Source organism: Corvus moneduloides, chromosome 3 (genome assembly GCF_009650955.1).
Source record: "Corvus moneduloides isolate bCorMon1 chromosome 3, bCorMon1.pri, whole genome shotgun sequence".
Lineage (NCBI taxonomy): Eukaryota > Metazoa > Chordata > Aves > Passeriformes > Corvidae > Corvus > Corvus moneduloides.
The window spans coordinates 81,384,917-81,407,416 of record NC_045478.1 but is presented as its reverse complement, the minus strand read 5'-3'; the positions used below and the strand labels follow the sequence as shown (position 1 = coordinate 81,407,416).

Here is a 22,500-nt window from a genome sequence, read left to right as displayed (position 1 = left end):
AAATCAGTGAACCATGTACCAGATCCAACTTGCTTTGACATGCAACTGTCTTCTCTTGTGCCCTTTTAAAACTGCTTTAATTAGTATACAAAGAAGTTGAATATTTTATTTTGAAGAACCATATTGCAGCTATCAGCATGAAATCTCATATATGTTAAATTTTACCGCATGGTGAAAATACAAAATTCCAACTGACTACAACTGCAAATGCCCTGCATGAAAATTGAGATGCTTTACAGAATAAAGAGACTGCACTTCTAATCAACCACTAATAAAGTCTGTTTATGAGTAGCCAAGATGAGAAGGAGGGGGAGGGGAAAAAGCCCAGTATGTTTTCATGACCTATGGGATAAATGCTTATATGTTGCCAACAAAGGATCCAGATAACGCAGACATTAAAATTAAAGAATGGTATTTCGGATAGCTAATTACCGCAGCATTCGATACCTAGCTAGGTAGTGCTTGGCAGAAACATATGATCTAGAGATAGTTTTAAACTCAGTTTAAACTCAGTTTTAAATGGAGTTCTACCTGAAAGTATTCAGTTTTCTATTAGATGTATTTGTATCTCCAGTGATTTCTGTGAATATATTTGAAAACAGAGTGCAAATATACAGCCTACACATAACATATATGCATATCTCCTAATAACAGCTCTTTTTTTAAATGAGAACCAGTCAATGAGCAGCATTCTGCTTTGTACAACGCAAAAACTTAGCACTAAATTGCTCGGCAGATTCAGAATATACAGTGCCACTAAGTCAAGGAGCACTGCTAAAAGCCAGCATAACACAACAGGGTGACAGAACGTGTAAACTGTATCTGTAGTCAAACTAACCCCTGTAGCATGCTGCTGAAGTCTGCTTTTGATGGATATTAATTGTGACCCAGACCCCAAGCCAAGAATAACATTACACTGAGAGAACAGTTCGAAACATCTCAGTGCAAAGAAATCACAAGGCTGAGAGCACATAAACAATGCAATTATCAAACTTTGTCACCAACCCAACTAAAGCAAGCAAACCAAAAAAAAAAGCACTTTACCTTTTTAAGGAAAAATTTCTGCAATTTCTTGTGAGGCAGCTTTATCATCTTTTTTTCACTATCCAGGATACAGGTCAGGCATTGCAAGTACTTGAGCCATTCTGCAGGGGCTCGACACCTTTTGCCTTCTCTATTAACTCGCTGCAGTCAGCTTAGCTCAATGCGTCACCAAACACCAGCCCAGCCCCGCAACAGATTAAAAGGCAAGAGCTAGGCTGGATCTCATTTTTGACTCAAACAAGGAAGCTATAATACAGACACTCCATCTCCAGTCAAAGCTTCAGCTGTGTTGTCAGCACAGGGAGGAAGAGAACAGGTATGAGGTCGGCATTGCTCCCAAAAAAAAAAAAACAAACCTGCAAAGTTAAAAAGGGTGCTTACACAGGGGCAAGAATTTACAAGAAGATGAAAGAGGCACAGAGATGCTCAGTATCTCACTGATCCTTTCAAATCCCATGTTACAAAAGAAACCCAATGTCCAGGACTCTGAACACGACCCAGCACTGCCTGCTGAGTGCAGCTTCTCACTGTGCACCTGTTAATTAAGCACATTGTATGTGATTCAGCCAAGCACAGGAAAGAGCCTGTCACTTACATTCTCTTCAAATCATTTGAAGACTTATTTCCTCTGAATAGTTTTTAGAAAAAACTCTACAGAGAGATTGCATGCAAAGATGTTATATACAGATCCATACGGAGGTATTTATAGAGCACACCGATGCTGGGTTTGATTCAGTACCATAGGAACCAGCAATCATGGGCATCGCTGCCTTCCCTTTGGGAATTTGCAACCTAAGCTCAGCTTCAGAAGGAAGGCCAGGGCGCAGCAGCACACCAGTAATGTTGGGTCTCCTGGGCCAATGGTGTCCTAAACCAGCAAGTGCTGTAGGGTGATCTGATCTCAAACACTCCCAGTTATGGCAATGGGATAATCCCTATGTTTAAGAATGAAGCCCATGCTGAAGCAGCTAGTTTAACCAGTTTAAAAACCACTCCATGGTCAAGCTACCTCCATGATCAGTGTTTGAAGAGTCAGCATGTGTAAGAATACACAGAAATGTACTATGAGAGGAATTTCTTCCAAACACTATCAGTTGGTCCCAAATCTCCATCTCCTGTTTTTATGCTGTAAATATGATTTCACACAAGCTTCAAACCTCTAATAGTCCATCTCTACTTGTAGCATTTTTCTGCCATTTGCATAATTTTCTTACCACAAGGACTCTTGTTTGTTCCTCTGCCCTCTCACTGCCCATTCTTCAGGAGCTTAAGTACCACAAGCCCCATCAAATGTCACTGTAAATTTCCATTCCTACAAAGGTACACGTGTTTAACCTCCAGCAAGTGGCAAGGTCTGAGGCAAGCCAAGGAAACAGGAGGTTAAGAGAATTCAGCACACACTCAGCTGCAGAGGTTTGTATTTAAGGGAAGGCCAAACATGATAGGCAAAGGACAACTGCAGTAAGATGCAGGACCAAACTCTGAGAACTAGTGCCACTATGCACCCCAAGTCCAGCTGAAGAGACAGCACACTGAAAATGCCACAGAACAGAAGTGCAAGGTATGTCAAAATATGGGTCAGGAGAAAGATACAGACCCAGGACAATCACTGTGATAAACCAAGAGCTGAAGATAAGAAGCAGACCTGGTAAAAGCATTTCAATTATTCTGGCCATCAGGCATTCAGACTGACGGTGGAGAATTGCAGACTAGTTTTCTGAGAAGCATCCTGCATCATGAGGATATCTATCACAACAACATGGAAAAGATGATTTCAAGTCCCATTCCAAGGAATTGTTCCAAAACTGACAACAAGGGAACACAAGAAGCAAGACAGGGGGTAATTCTTTGGTGTGTTATATGTTTGAAGCCTTTGGGTTCAATTTTGATAAAAGTTAGAAAAGAATTCTTAGTATTATCTCACTGTGTACTGTGTAAGGTGGAAAAAAATCCAGGATACCTGTAAAAATGGGACAGTGAACACACCATAAAACCCACCTGGATGCATGTAGCAGAAACAAATTGCAGCCATAGTATTTTTCTCAACAGTTTCTGCTACAAACGGGCAAGTTTGAAACTTGAAGCCCTTCAAGCTATACAGTTTTAAAAACCCTGTGATTTTGGGGTATGCATTACCAAGAAACATACTACTTTTAAAACTAACAATTCTTACTCTACATCACCAGGATCTCCATCATTTCTTAGGATTTTTTCTTAGGATTTGAACTTCTGTCTAGGAGACCCAAGAGTCAAACAGCACTGACTTAGATTTTCATTTTTCCTATTGTAATTATTTGGCTGCTTTTCATTTCTGCACTCACATCCACAAAAGTTGCAAGGTTTTCTTTTACAAGAGCAAACAAAAATACATTGAAGAGATCTTAAATTCAAAACTTCCTTCCTTTGAGATAACACATAATCATCCCAGACTCTATATTAATCTAGTTCTTTAAAGCTTAGCTCAAGCTAAACAATTACATTTAAGCTGAAGGTACCATAAGGACACTTCCATGACTTCTAATACATAACCAGGTTTTAGAAAAAAGCTGCATTACAGCAAAGGTCAAAGGTAGGCTTTCAGCTACAACTCTGAATTTCTGTGGTTTTGTTGTTTGCATTGTTTTGTGTTTCTTTAAAATCAAGAAAAACACTGAGGCCTGAAGACACACCTTTAGCATTATTTTTAGGTATTTATCTATGTCTGTATGTCAGGATACATTCTGAATTCTGTCACGGTTACTATGGTAGATAATTGCTTTTTGTTAAATCTGACAGTGAACAGATGTAACACATACAGTCCCTGCTTATTCACAATCCTCCCAGCTAAAAGCAACATTTCACATATAAACAAGTCCTCCAAACTCCATGTGCAGGAACACCTTTCCTTCCTGACGCAGCTATCTGCCCTTTTCAAGTCAGTGCATTGTTACATGCTATACAGGCTTTGCTTGGGCAATTTAAATGAAAGATGCTTCATTCATTGATGAATGCTTACCTCATCTTTCTGACCAAACCAATAGAAGGAACACATTTTTTTCAATTGTTGTTGCTGTTGTTGTTTATTTATTTTTGTTTATGAACTACACAGTTCTTAGCAGGCCTCCTCCATCTAATACTAATTCTCATTAGTATTAGAAAGATGGCATTAGCATCCCAAGAGAAGCTGGCCACAAGCAAATTCTGCAAGACTGAAGGAATAAAGTATCCTGTGGCTATATTTAGTTCTGCATGTAGTTCATATATACAGTATTTTATATTAAAGAAAAATGTAGCTCAGATTTTTCTTTCAACACAGTGCTACTCTTGACTGGAACCAATATTAAAGAGTTCCATAAAAATGTAGGTAGTGTTACAGATACCCTTCCTTTTCTACACCTACTGAAGTTTCTACTTTCCTTAGTAACTCAAATCTGAAAAGATAAAATACCTTCCTAGTTTAACTCACATGGGTAAAAAAAGAATAAGAAGCACAATTTGAAAAAATAAATTATTTTATCAGCAATTCTACCTAAGTGTTAGTCCTGTAGCTAACAGGTTTCTATTTTACCTCCTGTTTTTATTTAAAAATTCAGACTTACAAAATATCAGGCGACTTGTTTAATACAAGCTAGTTTCTGCATACTCAAAAATCAGAACTGACATTTTTGTCAGCTTTTCCCAACAAGTATTTGAAGTCATTACATAGAAAAGTGTATTTTTTTCCTATTTGATGCTGAAAGGATTTCTCCAGACAGCTGGCTAATGCAAATCTCTTTAAGCTTGCTGGGGCTGCACAGCAAATGACTGATCGAACTCTCTAAGTCACTCATTAGTGACTTAGATCAAGGAAGATTCCAATATGATTACCTGTTTTCAGGCTTTTTCTCCCCAGACTTACTTAAAAATAACTAACTATATTTGGTCCGGAATTTTGGATTACAGAAAAACTTTCTTCTTCCCCTCCCACTCCTCAAAAGCCTAGAGGTATGATTGTATCACCTTTTCTGCCCTGATACACCAACTGCATCTCAAGAGCCACCTCGAGGGATAAACAAGGAAGCAGACCACAGAGGATAGACAGAGCCTGTGCTCTGCATAGCACTGAATACATGAGAGCAAGTCAAAAGCACTGACCTTGGAAAACAGAACTCTACTCCCTTTTGAAAATAGCCGGTACCAAAATCCACAGCAGTTTCAGCATGGAAGTGCCCACTTCAGGCAGCAGCAACAGCACATGATTTTCCCCTATTGTTCCAATTAGCAAACATCACTGCTTGGCAGATCCTGCTCTAGCTTTAAAAACAACTCTCCCCTCACACTTGCCAAACACCCAACACACAGGCAGTTTCCTGGGGAACTGATAACAAGGAATTCTGCAATAAAAGCAAGGAATTGGTTTCCCCACAGAGCCCTCTTTGTCTCCTTGCCGCCCTAAGAATCCTTGAGCTACCCTTTGAGATGGTCTCAATGAAAAAAATGACTGCATCACCTTTATACCAGAAACAAACAAACAAAACAGATCCCTGCAGTTAAAAATAGAAAAAAGAAACATGACTACATCACAGCTGGGAAATACCTAGATGTAGAAGTAACTTAATGGGAAAGGAGAACAACTTCTAAGAAAAAAGAGGTATATTTTATTTCCTGAAACTCACTGTATCACGAAGTTTAAGGAGATTTATGACCAAGGTTTTTAAGGGATTTGAGTTCTGCTGTGAATTTGGACACTGACCAAGGTTCGATCAAGATTTTCCTTTCTGTATTACACTTTCATGAGGGTAAAACAGCTCCATGCATTTTCTCTAAATCTTTATTATAAATGTAAGCCACCTTCAAGTTGATTTCTATTCAGAAGCCTTTTAAAACAACATCAGTACTCAGCTATTAAAGTTTAGCTTAGTCTTTTGCAAATCTTTCCAAGAGTCAAGAGTTTTGTTGGTTTGGTTAGTTTTGGGTTGTTGGGTTTTTTTTGGGGGGGGGAGGGGAAGGGGGTGGTTTTTCACACAAACTTACAGTAATCCATGCTCTTTTTTCCCCCTCCTCATCAGACAGAAATCAAGTTATCCTCAAAAGTTACATTATAATTCATGGCCCTGCTGAGATTTTGATCCGCTTTTAATCAAGTTCTAGTTATTTAGGACTCTACACTGCGCATACTGGTTACAGAAAACTCACATTAGTTAAAACATGAGATAACCCTCCCTTACTTCTACTATAGTCAAGGCCTGTGCTCAAGTTTGGAAGAAGACAGAGGGGTACACCTCTACATAGATGACAAGGTAAAGAAGCATAGCAGGGGAAAATACCTATATCCATAGACATGCAGCTCTCTGGCCACTTCTCAGAGTCTCCCTATAACTTCACATATACACTACTAGAAACATCCCTTGCTGGAGGCAAAAGAAGGGGATGGAAGTTATGAACAAAGCAACAGGACGATAAAAGGCTGTAGGCTATAAATAAATCATTAACACCATGCTTCTCTACATGCAGGCGTAGTTTATCTGAATACCAAAAGCCACACATGTTTGAAGATGATCATGGGGTGATTCCACATTTTACTCTTAAGTTTCTACTGTGTTGATCAGTGAAAACAAAGACATGAAATTACGAGTTCTGACAGTATTTTCACTATATTCTAATGTAGTAATTTGTTCTTATTTCACAAATGCCACTAAATGTTCTGTAGTGATCAAATGCCTCTACTGATGAGGTAAGGTTTGTAACACTGTACAGAGTTGAAATTACTTACATTTGGAAACCTAATCCAGTGCCTCTAATAAAACTGTTCTCATTAGAGAGCCCCTTAGCAGAATTGTCAGTCAGAGATTTGTTCCTCTAAATGAAGGTCTACACTTTCAAATATGCCCAAATAAAGGAAATTTATCCAAATGTATGATCACATCACAGCTCGCAAAGCTGATTTAGGCAGTGCAACACCAACAGCCATGCTATGAAAGCTCAGTCTTGACATCACCCTAAATTTTCAATCCTGAAATTGCAGTCAGGGCTTCTTTGTAAAGGTCCAGTGTAAGCCATGGGACATTTCAGAGAAGGACCCTTGGAGAAGTTGCTCATGGACAAGATGACATGCTTATCAAGCTTTCAAAGAAATTTAATTTCTGAGATTTACAAACCTTTCAAATATTTGCACTTGGGACCCTGACATTTAAAGAACTGTCTCTGGACAGAAACAAGTTGAATCTTTTCATGTATAGGAAGAACGTCAAGGAAGCAGCCAACACTTTTAAAGGAGTTTCACTCCTCACCTACAATGAGGAGTCTGTAGCAAAGGTTCAGTTGCCACACAGGCAGCAAAATGAACAGCTGTACATTCCAGAGGAGGCTGCATGCAGATTGCTAAGATCTACCAGATTTAAAGCTCAGATGTACCCTTGATGAGCTCTGCTCTCCTGATGACCCAGCTTTGAAGTACCACACACACAGTGGTTCTGCAATTACTGCCTCATCATCAAGCTTGTGATGCACCATGTCTGCCAGCTAAGTATCACACCCTAGTTAGCAGAATAGCTCTTAGCACTAGGAACATGGAAAGGGCACAGTGGTCTCTTGACAAGCAGGTTTTTGGTGGGAGGTTGTTGGGATTTTGACTCTTGCTGTCATCTTTTTTCCTTTTTTTTTTTTTTTTAGATCACTATTCAGTATGATATAATCTCTCTCTAGAGTTTCTTTGACAAACAATGGAAACTGTAATTCAGCAACTTCAAGAGCAATTTAAAGCCTTATTTTTGTCTACAGATGACACTTAAGTTACAATTTGGGGAACCCCGATAGTTAGTTTCCATCATAACCTTACAGGCAGAGCTAACCTTACAGCAACAAAAAGGTTAAATATGGCACTTTCCCCAGACAAACATAAACCACTACCATCATGATGAACAGGAAAATATGCCAACAGGTAATATGTTAAAGGAGACATAACACTGTATATGCTCAAACTCTGATTACAGAGAAAAAATTCTCTAACAACATTTGTGAGCAAGGACTGACTTTTTTGGACTTGCACTTTCAGCACCATATACTTCACTTCTGAGCCACTGCTTTCATTGTGGCAGCCAACTGCTAGGATTGTCTGGGAAAAGAGAACCTAATTTGCAAAATAAGTTGGACTTTGGGTATTTCCATTTCTTTCACTGAGGTATAGGATTCAGCTTTTTTTTATTTACTTAATTTTAATAAAAATATAGTCATTCCAAAACTCAAAGTGAGAACTGTGTTTAGAAACACCTGGGAAAAAAAATAGACTCAGAAGTACCAGGTCAAATCCCTACCTTCCCGTCAGGACGGTGGTTCTGACCTCTTACATGCAGATGCAAGTATGTGGATCCACTGAAAGCAGGATTCTAGGGTGACACAGTGCTTGGCACTTGCATCTACCTCCAGGTTCAAGTTTTAGGCATACATTTTACAGCACCTCAAGGGGACAAGCAGACCAAGGTGGGAAGAAAAAGAAAAGGAAGCATTCAAAATGTCTTCATGAACACAAAGTCACTGGACAAAAAAAAAACCAAGACTGCTGCAGGAGGAGTAACTGATAATTCACCTGTGGCTACAACCTGAAATTGCCTAGGGTTTCTATTGGTTTTCCATGTCTTTATGGTAGATCTGTAATTTAGATATATACTAGAAATATGGCACATTAGTAGGTTACTTTGAAGGTAGATTCATATCTTCACCTGACCTTTACAATAGACAGAGTAAATATAAGTGAATAACTTATGTAGTTAAGTTGATATGAAAATGAAAAAGCTTTCATACCATATACTGTTCTTATTACAACAATCACTGTAAAGATTAACTCACATTGAGGGCAATTCCTCAGCACAGTGAAGCAGGAAAGCCTATTACCCAAAGTGACTGCCTCAGATTTAGACTAAGATCTCAGTGTATAATTAGAGTTCTCTAACAAGCGTGTCTCTTGGACATTTTTTAGACATTTTAAATATTCTAAGTTTATAGATTATCTAAAGTATACACTTTCAGAGTTACAAAAATATTTATTATATTGGTGACTTATGCCTTCCTCATAGCTATAAAGGATATAAAACCAGAAGTAATACATGACTTAAGCCAGAGACCTTGGAGAAAAACAGAAAAGCTCACAACTGGAAATACATCACATCTTTTCTTTAGGATGAAATACAAACTTAGTTCTATTCTCTTCATTTATTAGTATTCATTTGAATCTACCTGCATTTTAATTTTGTCATTTTTGCACATTTTAGACATACATATAAGGAAGAAAAAAGTTGTAATTTAAAAAATTTCTTGAATTAGTTGACCTTCACTTCCCCACACAAAAGCAAAACCACACGAACCAAATGAACCATCTCCTATCTGCTTTACCTTTATTTAAAAAGAGGTTTAATATTATTCCCATCTCCTCATATACATCTCTCCACTGCTCTAATAACTTCCCACCAACTCTTTGGTCTCCATAAGCATGCTTCTCTATGCTTTTTCAAAGGTGAAATGGCTAGAACTGAAGAGAGGGTTCCAACTGAGAAGAATCAGCACAATGGCATAGCTCTGCTGGTACTGCCTATTCACCTCCTCCTGCCAACAGTACACCCCCCCCCCCCCCCCCCATGCTTCACAAACAAAAGAGAATTGATGCTCCAAAGTCTGTGTTCTGCATCCCCCCCAGTGCCACAATACTTGGGACAACAACGCCATCCCCGCATGCTGTTAGCATTTTGAAAGAGATTTCTAGAAATAGCCACCCGACTGACTTTTTGAAAAACAAAATAAAGGAAAAAGAAAAACCCAAACCCTCTTCTCCTTCAGTACTTTTTCATGGGATTAAAGATGCTATTATTCTTCTATTAAGACATGTACCAAAAGTGTGAATGTAGAATATAATATCACAATGACAGCATAAAAGTTCTTTGCTCATGGGTTTAAAAAAATTCATCTTCCTGCTGACTTTATTATCTTATCTCATGTAAGGTAGCACAATAGTACTATTTTTAACAATTCCAGTAATTTCTGCAGTTGATCATAACCTATTGTAAAACAAACTCTAGTAGATAAAGTCACCTCAAAACAATGTGCTAGGGGGTGAATGCTTGGAAAATGTAGAGCTTCTCACAGGAGTTTTATCTTTCAGATGAGGCAGAGGATCCAAAATTTTAAAAGCAATATGGCAGTAAAAACACTGTCAATAAAGGGATGATTCTAAAGTTCTATTCCCAACATTCAGTTAAAACAAACGAAAAAAAGCCAGGAAAAGGACAACATAAGTTGCAGCTTGATTTAGGCAACTGCAAGGTCTGTTCAATTAAGGATTAACTAATGCAGGGCTGTACTTTCAGTGAATACCCTTCCACTAAATTAGAATTTGTATTTTCTGACTGAATTCATGCAGAATTTTACACTGTGTTTACCTTTCAAAATTTCCATATGGACAAGTACCTAAAGAACTACCATTAAGACTTAGCAAATTTGGTCTGTGATGCAAGAGAGCAATTCACCAATTGCCTCTTAAATTCTTATCTACAAAATTAAGATGGAATATGAAAACAGGATTTTGAAGTTTATATTAACAGCAAACTTGCATTAAGTTTGGATAGAGGCAACGAGAGGACCATCTCTATGTTGTGTACTTAGCCAAGTTGCAGGATGCTTTACAGGATGATTGGCAGAAATGATCATAGTTCTGACTCATAGATGGTAAATTAGGTGTTTGGGCTGAAGTCATTCAACTTTAGCAAAACCAAATATAAGCTTCCAATAGCTCGATGAAAACAGCACCACAACCTAAAGGAAAATATCATTCCAGAACAGTACAAGCAAGGGGATGAAGAAAAGATTGCATACCTTAATGGATAGATAATGAACTAGAGATGGTTTGAGTTAAGTAACAGAAAACCCACACTAGAGACCCGTGCTTTTAGGAGCTTGTGAAACCATTTCTAGACTGTACAGAATCTCTCCATTCACAGATGTAACAGGTAATTGGATATGGAGAATACTTAAAGGTGATTTGGGTTGAAAGACACAAATTCTGGCAGAAGCTTTGTAGTTTTGTGAGTTAACATTAGAAGAAAAAAAACTACACTCATCTGCTATAACAATTCCTGTCTAACATTAGCCATGAACTTTCATCTACTTGTGCCTATCTGAAGCCAAATAACTGGGGTTTGGCTAAAGCCAATTTTCTAGAAAGTAATACAGTTCTGACTTGAAAACTACAAGAGAAGGACAAGTTCCCTTCCCAGTGTGTAAAAAATCACTTCCCCACTTCCAAAAATCTGCCAGCAGTTTCTGTGTCTCTTCTCAGTACTGGGTCTGGGGAGGGGAGCTTCAGCTTCCAATTACAGCTTCTCACACCAGCTCAGTGATTGCCAGAGTTCTCCAGCTACGGCAAATGTGATTCACTTAAGTGCACACTGCACTTTCGGGCCAGCTCTTAGCATTAAAAAAACTTTAAATTGGTATTCAAAGAAACAAAAAGAAAACTCCACCGTGAAAACGACTGAAAAGCTACCCAAATTCTCATACACTCTTAACTGACAAAAAATCTTTTGCCAAACAAGACAGACCTCTACTGTTGGATGAAGTTATTGCAAGCTTAACAAGCTTCCTCATTACCCTGGAATAATTCCATTGGGCTGGTTATAGGTTATAGCTTGTAGTGCAAAGCAAGGCCCTTGCTGCAGGGTAGTGGCATCTGAGGTGGCATGTTGCCACAGGCAGCCACATAAGATGGGGTGGCAAGTCCCTTCTTCCTAATGCATTTCTTCCTAAGGGGCCCATCTCATGGAAACAAACATGCTCAGAATCTCATAACAAGCTACCCTTCGTGCCACTGCTGTTGCTCCTTCAAATAAGGGGTTACAGATCTCACAAACAGGATTAAAAGATGGAATTGCCGAGACTAAGAAATGTAAAGATTTACAATGAATGTATATACCACAAATATCAAAATGCCTGATTGCAGCTTTCCATTGACCTGAACTGAGGTCTATGACACTGGGACTAATATGTGTCAGCCAGTCACAGCATCCCAAATTGCATGCCAACCCTGTCAAACTCAGCTGTACTCAGGCTACCCAGCGCCAGTCTCCCTGCCAGATCCCTGTGCTGCACCACAGTTACTGTGGACTGCAATATTGCTGTGATGGTGTTCCAAACATTGGAGTTGAAAATGTGGTTATTTATTTACTTAAGAAACAACCAGCATATCCCCCTTGCACCTTCCATTGAAATAGCAGGCTATGATTTAAGAAACAGAATTATCCTTCCTCACTGTTCAAAGCAAGAACAGGGGGAAAACAGTGGCTAAACCCCCAATTCTTAAAATCATTTAAGTTCAAACAACCACTAACAACTAGGTGACCTAGATGAAACACATGCTCAAAGAAGTCAGTCCAAAGTCAGATTTGTCTTAGACTCTCTGGCAGAAATAAGATAATTATCACCTGGGGCATGTTTCAAGGGCAGGATCTGGAGAAAGGGAGAGCTGTTTCTTTTAACACTTGACTGAGGTATGTGTATACATGTAATTAAGATAAAGTCTTGCTACAATAAAGTAAACAATTACAGCTATGATAGTTATTCTCTATGACGAAACTCGGAGTTACCATCTGCAACAGACTTACACCACATCCAGTTTACTGGAGTATAGTGATACAAGACATCACATCAATTTAAAACACAGATATGAAAAATTTTATCTGGAAGCTCTGCAATAGCTTAAATTCAATATTAGAAATATTTAGCTGCCATGGTTAAGTTCCACCCTGCTTTTTGGATTTTTTTCAACCTTCCAAGATCTGCTCTCTTTTCTTCAAGAGGGTAAGACACTCAAGAGTTACCACTTATTAAAAGGCATAGTATTGCATTAGTCTCAGCAGTACAAGTACCATCTTCAACGCCTAAAGTATTACTGTAACATGAATGCGGCAGTTCCGCAGTTCCATCTGTAGAAAATACAGTGAATTACTGTCTTACATAACACAGAAATGTGTCTGATGGCCTAAAATCAGCCAGCTGGGGAAGGAAGTCAGGTAAAAAGGGGACCACGTTTTCCAGCTGCTATGGTTGTTCACTACAGCAGCATCTCTGCTAGCAGCTGGAAAGATGAGCAAAGGGACAAGTGAGCTGTCAGATGTCCAAACTGAAAACTTATATATCAAAAGCTCTGTGACATCCAAAGCTTCGAGTAACTTTTACTGAGCTTTGCAGTAGCTTCATGAGCTGAATGTTCAGTTCCACTCAGCCCACACTAGGTGTCAGTCCTGCCCCAGTATGGCCAGGTTCAGGCACACACAGGGAACAGGTATTCCCAAAGTGCTGCGTTTTCCTTCTAGACTGCTAAGGGTCGCACGTGCATAGCGGTCAAAGAACAAGAATAAAAACAGCTTCCTGTTCTCACGGACAAAAATAAAGAAACGACATGCTTTGTCTTTAAAATGTGCTCTCTTAAAGCTGGGATAGTCTTGTAACTAAATCTAAGAAAGGTTAAAAAACAGGTCAACACATGGCCGCAGTAAGTGCAGTCGGGTTTCCGTAGGGAAATAAAGCAGCTAACAGATTTCTGTACCTGCTTTTAGGAAAATGAAATTTCCGAGAAAAAAGGTAAATCAAAGTTGTTCTGCAAGAAGCAGAACTAGTAGAGCCTGCTTCTCAACAGACCTATGACTATTGCTTCTTGGACTTCTTTCCTCCTTCTGCCTTTCTGGACAGAGACTTAGCACACAGATTTCCTAACCTGCTTATTGTATTGAATAATACACATTGACTTGTGGCCAGGTACAGTTCTGCCTTTCCATCCCTTGGTAGGGTACTGCTCTGAATCTCTCTACTCATTTGTCAACACTCACAAAATCTTTAAGAACAGAGGTCTATGTGCCTACTCCTCTTTCCAGCCTGACTGAAGCTGGCCACAGTATTCATACTGTGGGGATGTCTGATCAGTGTGATTGTACACATTGCTTCCCTAGAACAGCTTTAAGATCTAATCAAGGCGATCAACTTTGACATCCTTCAACAAGACTGCTGCATAACTGCTTGCTTACTGGTCATGCACTGCTGGGGTACAGCAGTTTTCAGTACAATTCTATAAAATGGGACTCATCTTTGTCCCCATGGCAACAGACTGCAGTCATGTCCACACCCTACTTAGGAGATGTGATTGCAGTTTATTTGCCAGCTTCAGTCTAGCTAGTTCAAGAAAATATTACAACATCCTAAGTAGTATGGGTTAGGGTCTCCACACAGAGTACACACTTATTAGCTAAAGCTCGTGCTGTCATCACATATCTACTCCTGAGACTGAACCTTTCTGTCCCACAGCTGCAAAAATATCACAACCAGCTGCAGAGCAGCACCTGGTAGGAAATGTACATCATGTTATCTGAAATTATTTCAGCATGCACTTTACAAGAATGTGATGTATTCAGATAAGAGACACAAAGTGTACACAGCGTGCCTGTGTCATTTCCACCTCACCCCCACAAAAAAACCCCCCAAACCCACAACCCAGTTACTTAAGATGTTTGTGACTAATATAAACACAGGACAGAAGAGGCAATACTTCCAATACCACAGATGGAGGTGCATTTTCCTTCATTTGGCCCTTTTGCCTATGAATGTTTCCAAGTATCATGTTATGCTAAAAAGGTCATTGACCTGAGTATGTCTGAATTCATGTCATCAGGGTAATATTCAGAAACCTCAATTAAATCTCTGCTTTGCTTAAGCAGAAGTCACATTTACCCATCACAACACTAAGTCTGGTAAGCCTGTGAAATTTCATGTTGTGCCACAGCAACACATGCAAATTATTTAATCCCTTGTATAGAGCTGGTACCATCTTCAGTCACTGGATATTTCTGCTGATTCACACAGACCAAAGCAGCAAAGGGCAGTCAGCCTCCTCAGGACACTCACCTGGGGAAGGAGTTACGTGCATTCCATGTCTTCAAGCAGTGAGGAAAATTGATCCTGGTCTCACACATTAGCTGTGTTGTAAGAACTGGAAAAGTCACACTGCAAGCTCTTTTGCTTCTACTTTCCAGATATACTCTAGTATTTATGCTACTATATATGAAGCAAAATTGTTTCAGAAAGAAGAAACCATTAGGTTACTCATTTCAGTCTTGAATCGATCGTTTGGCTACAATAACATGCCGTACGCAATGTGCAGACAGATTCGGGTGCCCAGAGCAGCAGTTACCTGACTGCCCACAAACAGCATGCCAAACTCCTTACTTTTTCCTAACCTCATAAGGACAATATTTTTCCAACAGGAGGAAAACAAATTATTCTTGAAATCTCCATGTCAAACTTTGGGCCCCAAGGCAAGTCTCCTTTCTTTATAGAGAGGACAACTATCTCTCCCCTAAAAAGCTGCAGCACGCAGTCTTCAGACACAAGTTTCAGCAGAAAAATCTGCTATTCAGGCCCAGAAACAGTCCCTATGCCAGAAACTTAAGGGCTAAAGGGGGGCTTGTTGTTGATGAGACCATAAGCAAGGAGACTTGAGTACAGAACACTATACACTCCCAACCCCAATATGCAAATCTTCCAGTATTTCTTATCTTTAAGCTATACAGTCACGAGATCAGGTCAAACTCCACTTTTCATTATATTTTCTGAAAACATTGCCTAACAGGAAAAAAAATTATCAGTATTCTATACATAATCTTAAATTTCCTTTATTTTTACCTTTTAGACGTGAAAGACAGTTTTAACAATGCAAGTTAGTGGCTCTAAATTCAAGTGATCCACAGTATATCTGGACATTGCATGATGCCTAAGTAGAACTCCCAAAGAAATAACAGCTAAAAGAAACAGTGCAGGAAGAGCTACCCCAATTTTTCCAAGACATCTCCAGATACTCTGGCAAAAAAATCAAAAGCACAAATCTCAGAGGGTTTCTCCATTCCCTGTGATAAAAGCAAAACGTCTAATTTCCCTGTCAGCTGTAGACAGAAGTTCAGACTGTAATCACCCTGAGCCACCACAAGGAAGGTATCCAGCACCTGTATTCTTTGCTGAAGAGGATTTGCAGATGCTCCCCATCCTCCAGGTTTTTTATTACTATGAAAGAAACACCCTAATCCAAGTTAGATCTCCTGTTCAGAATTGCACAAGCCATTATTTCCAGACAGCTAGAGACTTATTCTGCTTCTCATGCTGTCAGCATCAGCCTCATGTAGCACTTACTGTGCCATTAAATGCTTCCCCCAGGGGTCAGCCAGGAACTCAGAGCTGCTTCATCTCATAAAAAGCAGCTCTTCCAAGTCTTCATGCAGGGTCCATCCACATTAGTTAAAGAGTAAAAAACAGGTAGAAAGAACAAGCTAGGCAAACCAGTATTTTAATGATCCGCTTCTCTCCCAGGGCCTCACCTCATCCGAGCTGTACAGCTGAGAAACCGTATGTCTTCTCAAGGGGATGATTCTCTGCTCAAATCAGCCTCCTAAGTACATTGGAAGCATTTGGTCTGCACACATGCTTTTCGTGCTGGTCAGTGACATATAAGTAAGCTTATAGCTTACTTATGACATATAGCTGTCTTTCTAGCAGTCAAACTGAAGTCTAAGACTTTCAGCAAGGGTAAGGAATACTATGCCAAGCACAAAATTATCAAATTTAAGAGGAGACTCTGTAGATTGACATAGGACAACAAGCTTTCTCCTTTAATATCTCCAGCAAAGTTGCCAGAAGCACCTTTACCCAACATTTGTAACTGAATCATAAGAAAAGCCAGTGGAAAAGAAGGCTCACAAAGTGTTCTCTGGTAGTCACAGTTGTTTAAGTCACCAGCCAGATGGTAACAGTTGTTTTGGCCACTTGTTGCCTGTAACTACACTTGCAAAGCACTTTTAAAGACTACCCAGATAGTAAGAAATACAGTGAAAGAGTTGTAATGCTTTGAAGGCAAAGACTAGTAGTAATATTTAGAGAACAGGTACCAGATACAGACTACTAAAAAAAACTCATAAAACCTGCCCCCCCCCCCCCCCCCCCCATAAAACCAAAACTACACACACACCCTCCCAACCCCCAAAAATAAAAAAAACCCCACACAACCATAAAACCCAAACACAATAGCATAAAAGCAACATGGAAGGCATTTCTGGTTTTTAAGCCTGCTTCAGCCCACTCTGCAATAGCCAGGAGACCTTCAACTCCAGGCACAGTGGGTGGGAGCTAAGAGCCAGACAGCTCAAAATGTGCTGTGCCCATGTCCTTACACCAACTTCCAAGAACCAGCACAGTCACAGCACCAAACCTGGCAAACTGATGAAGTCATCACTTCAAACCTGCAGCAAGAATTTTTCATAGCTCTAGATATTCCACAAGGTCAACTCTGCTTTAAAGCATTTCATGGGCAAGAGAAGTTGCCCCACCAAACCACTCTGTACCTGCAATCAGATCCCAGTGTACAGTTAACTAGCATCTATGCCATTAGAAAAGTTAAATATGAAAAACTCAGGTCCCCCCAGTATGTTGCCAATCTACAGGATTTGGAACTAAATGCATGTTTCAGGCTTTTCAAAGAAGCTTGGTCAAATTTTCTCCCAAAGCTGATAGAGCAACTTAGGAGAACAGTTAAAAAGAAAAAAAAGTAGGACTGGGAAAAAACTGTAAGACTAAAGAAGGATAATTTTGTACTGATCTAACCAGTCAAAACAGTTAATCATCAAGTTAAGAGATAAACAGTTATTCCATGCAGAAACTGAACATAAAATCTCTTTTCTCCCAATTCAGACATTCAAGAAAGTTTTTTATTCCTTGCCAGTTACATTTGAAAATATTCACATTCTTAAAGCTACATTTACAAATGAGTTTACTGCAAAACCAAAGAGTTAGAGAAGTCAAAATGAGGATCCAGGTATCACACTATTAGAGACTCCTGGCTGATCTTCTAACGTGCATGAGAACTCCTGCTTCCTGTCTGGAAGATCAGTTTTTCAATTCCTGTTTCAAATCCAGGAAACCTGGAGGGCTCCAGGGACAAGAACTGGATTAAGCCAAGCTTCTTCATCAATAGGATTGCATAAGCCTCACCTAGGCATCAAAACCTCTGGGGTTTTCAAATTTTATAACAAACACAAAGCAAACAAAAAAACACGTGTTCTTCATTTGCACACTAAGTATACGTCTGTTCATCTTGAGCATTTTTAAGTTATTAAATATTCTTTTTACACAGATGCTTCAAAGCTGACAGTATGCACACCAAATACTTCACCTCCTGCCCAAATTATTTATTCAAAGCTGGCTCTGAGAACCAAAAAGGTGGGCAAGTCTGCCAGCTACATGCAGCATATTTCAGGAAAATGACTCACTAAGTTCAAAATGTTTTACACGTTTAATTAAGCCTTACGCTAACTCCAGTTGGCAAGCAGGAGTATGAATCATGGAAGCTAGATCACAGGAGCAAACTCAAAGCAACAAAAAAACTAAACTGCTTACTTCTGGAGCTGAACCATTACTTACTGAAGCATGGATTCAGGAGGATACTCTTTACTTCATGGGCCAGTGTAGTAATAGGGCCAGGTAGGAAGCAAGGGGGAGGGAGAAGAGCCCTGCCATGACTTGAAGCCCAGAGGCTGCACCAACCCATCACTGCCAAGGCACTGACATCAAGCCCTCTGCTAATCCTCACTGTGCTGCCACTGACACTGCAACACTCATCTACTGCTCTCCCCCTTCAGCGTCTTCTACAAAGATGATGTCTTCTTCCAACAAAGGGTGGAACGTCAAGGACAAGGAGGTAGTGGTAATGATGTCAGTAGCACAATTTTTGGGTCATCACTGTATGTACTCAGTGGTTACCATGCTGTTACCTGACATATTATGCACTGCACTATCCTGAGCTCCTTTATTGAGATAAACTACTAGTAAAAGAGACCAAACTTGCACAATATAGTCCTGATGCTAAAATAAAAACTCTTATGCACATGTATGTGCATTATCTTGTTGTCCACAGGTTGCCCACTCCCACTGCTAACAGCAATGAGCTAAAGCAATTAAGAACACAGAAGAGAGCTCTGAGGTCCCACAAGACCACAGAAAAATGTGCAACAGAAATTTAGTTTAAAAGGATCCGCAGAACATCCATAAGATGTGCTATAAATCAGCCCCCTCATGCCCTTAAAAAAAAAAAAAGGAGACCAGTAACACATAAAAAAAACCTATATACACCCCACTAGCTGGCTGCAAAGAAACACAAGTAAAGTGCAGTCATTGTCCTCTGCACCCTTATAAACTACTTCAGATATTTCATATTGCAACTAAACTTCCACACACCCACAGTGCTGTTAGTGTATCCCCCTCTATCCTCAGCATCCTGACCTCCAGGATGACTAGCTTACCATGTTAGACAAGGGGACACAGACAAACAATCGTCACACAGTCAGGATCTCACTGTTACCATTTCAACCAGCAGAAAGTTGTACAACTGAGGGCATATGTTCTGCAGAACAAAGGTATAAGATCATCAGAGGTCCTCATGAACAGCAGTAGATAAGGTTTTTCACAGGCATGCTTGGATTTGCTTCCTTGGTCAAGTTGAAACCATTAAGAAACATCCTGCCAGATGCAGTTACTGCCCTCCCTTGTCCTAACGGGCACTGGTGTTAAACAGGTGGCTGAGAGATGTTTGTGGCAGAGGCTGTACTGACTTTCAGGATCTGTCCCACTAATGCATTTGAGGCTTCAGGTGGCCACACCTACCCTGTAGAAGGAAAGATTAATCCTTTACCATTCCCACACTTTTAATCTGAACAATGCTGAACTCCTCACCATGGCTACCAGCGCTGAGCTATCAAACAGCAAAACTCTTTATGCAACCCTAAACCAAGCCTGAATCAAACAAGTATATAAGAAAGGAAAGGCTGTCACCTTCTTACACCTTTTCATTCACCTTTACATCCACAATAACATCATGTACAAGACATGCATCGAGCCTGGATATCAAGTCATATTTATTTAGCATTGTGCTTTACTGCTTAAATATTTGTTGGAGACTGGAATCAGATATTTATGGGATTTGATCACTTGTCTGTTTACAGAAGTAAACAAACTACACACTGCAAACTGACAAATACTATTCAGATCTGTGAGCTATGTTAATCTCCCTTTCAACAAGCCTGTCATTCACAGAAACACATTAATATCAGCAATAAGATTGCTTCTCATACGCCATTTCCAGAAGAAGTCTCTGTGAAATCAGACGCATACTCTGAAGCTTCAGGGCTACCTTCCCCTCCCTGAGGTGTGCTTATACCAGGCTAGGAAAACTGACAAAAGGCAATTCAAGATAACCAATCAGGTATAGAAATAAATCCAGACACACAACACAAATCTCCTACCCCAACAGATCTTGTGACTCAATTCTTTGGGTCAGATGTGTCCTGTGCATCTAATCTACATCACCCCTAGCAAATTTCAAAGAAATGAGTAATTCTTCAATTTTCTCCTGAAAGTTAACAGCATTATACATACCAGGCTTAGGCATACAGATTTGTCATTTTCTTCAAGTATTTCACTGCTAACAGTACAAGAGATCACTTCAGGCATCTGTGGAGAACCCAGACAGTTGCTTGAGAAGGAACTCCCAAGAACACCTGTGTGAATCAACCTACCTAGCACACAGCCCTGCTGGGATAGGGCCCTGACCTTGCTTGGCACCCACAGGGCCAAGGAACCAAGGCTCCTTCTGACAAGCAGAACAGCCAAAAGGATGCTGCCCTAGGAGAACTTCCCTCTGGAGAAAACCCATCATCTCCACCTCTGCAAACAGCTTCTCTGCAGTTCTGCTGCAGGACAGGCTCTAAACAGACCTCACCTCAGAGGCCCGTTGTTTCAGGTACAGTCAGGAATACTGCAGTGAGGAAGCCGGGAATCACTAAGTATCACCTTGCTCTAGCTTTGATTTTTGGAACAGAACTTAGCCCTCCTTCTACCACTACTCTTCCCCCTTCTAAGGAGCCTCACAAAATGACTTGAAAAGAGACGAAGGGACCAAGCATTTCAAAGACTTTTTAAACCAAAATCATAAATAGATAAATAAATATAATACACCCCCCTCACCATGTCCTCCCTATTCAGCTGTGCAGAGTGCTCAGAGTAGCCTTCAAGACCACTGCTGCAGCATTTCAAGCAGGATTTCAGAAACAGTTTTCAGATGACAGACACTTGGAGGAGGCTCACTGACATAACCATAACACTACTTATGCAGTTTAATTCTGTTGTAACAGCTTCCTTTATAGGAAGGGTGACTCACAACCCTTAGCTTTCTTAAAAAAGAAATAAAGCAAATCACATTAAAAGCTGCTGTAATATATACTGTACAAAGAGTCTTGAGAGACTGTTCATCATAATAGAAAACTTTTTATAGGGAAATGCAGGAGATGATACCAACTAAACATGCATGATTAATAGCACAAACCAGGAAGTAACCCACTCAAATGACAGGTCTCATGTGCAAGAGTATATCAGCATTAACAGTACCATGCTGCTCGTTGTTCTGTTTGGAATGTTTGCTTCCATAAGATCTATTGCTAAGCATATACTAGTATTACCTTTTCACCACAGTTGAAATTGAGAATTGGACTGAAGAGATAGAGTTTTAGATTAGTAAATACTGAGGACCCCTCCGTTACTGATTACTGGAGGTGAGAACAGTGGTTGCTAGTGTACACAAGGGTCAGACTACTTGTTCAAGTGCTAAATATGAATAAATATGCCTAATCTGCACACTTAAAACCCAAACCATCCCAAATAACAAAAGATACCCATGAAAGGGACAGACTGTGCTTCAATCATCCATCATATATGTGAATGCCAGTTAGTACCCATATGCATTCCCTCTCTTTTTCTTTTGTTTGAAGTTTGTCATCAGAAAGACTAATTCTAGACCAGACTAAACAAGCCTAGCAATCACTCTAATTACTGACCTCACACAATTAAAAAGGGGAGAAAACACATACAAAATAAAGACTAAAATAGTAAACAGGAAATCCACATCCACTTTTGATAAAACAGGTCTGAGCAGGGGTAGAATTTATCATTTACTAAGCTTCTCACATCCAAAATTGAAATGTTTAGAAGACCTCAGGTTTCTACCTTGCCTAATTACAAAGAGGTCATTTGATCATGATACCTACGCTTCAAGAAACTTAGAATTCTATGTAGAATTCAGGAATTCTACGTAGATGCTGGATCAAAGTTTTGAACAACTGGGAACTTGCAGTTAACTTCACAGACACAATATTGTAAAAACACCCACCTGCAGCCCTAGACATCAGGTCTTTATATTCAGCCCCACACTTCCCTGGTGTTGAAGCAAACCTCTTCCACAGAGGTGACACGCAGCGTGACTTTTCTGGCCACCTCTCAGAAATAATTGGCCGGATGAGACAAAGCATCTGGTAGTTTTAAGCATGTGGGCGCTTAAGAAGAGATAATTTGCCTTCCTTCTTGACTTCTAGAACT

The 22,500-nt window shown here is 39.8% G+C and overlaps 1 protein-coding gene across 2 annotated transcripts in view; it reads right to left on the bottom strand.

The window, feature by feature from the left end:
- RPS6KA2 (ribosomal protein S6 kinase A2) overlaps positions 1-22,500 on the bottom strand; it is a 282,924-nt gene that overhangs the window by 248,941 nt on the left and 11,483 nt on the right. The window contains exon 1 of one of the 2 annotated variants that reach the window (XM_032102446.1): positions 1,045-1,454. The exons of the other annotated variant lie outside the window; for it this stretch is intronic. Coding sequence (XP_031958337.1) covers positions 1,045-1,092 — 48 coding nt within the window. The 5' untranslated portion in view covers positions 1,093-1,454. Of the gene's footprint in view, positions 1-1,044; positions 1,455-22,500 lie in introns of those variants that run through there. 2 annotated transcript variants of the gene reach the window in all.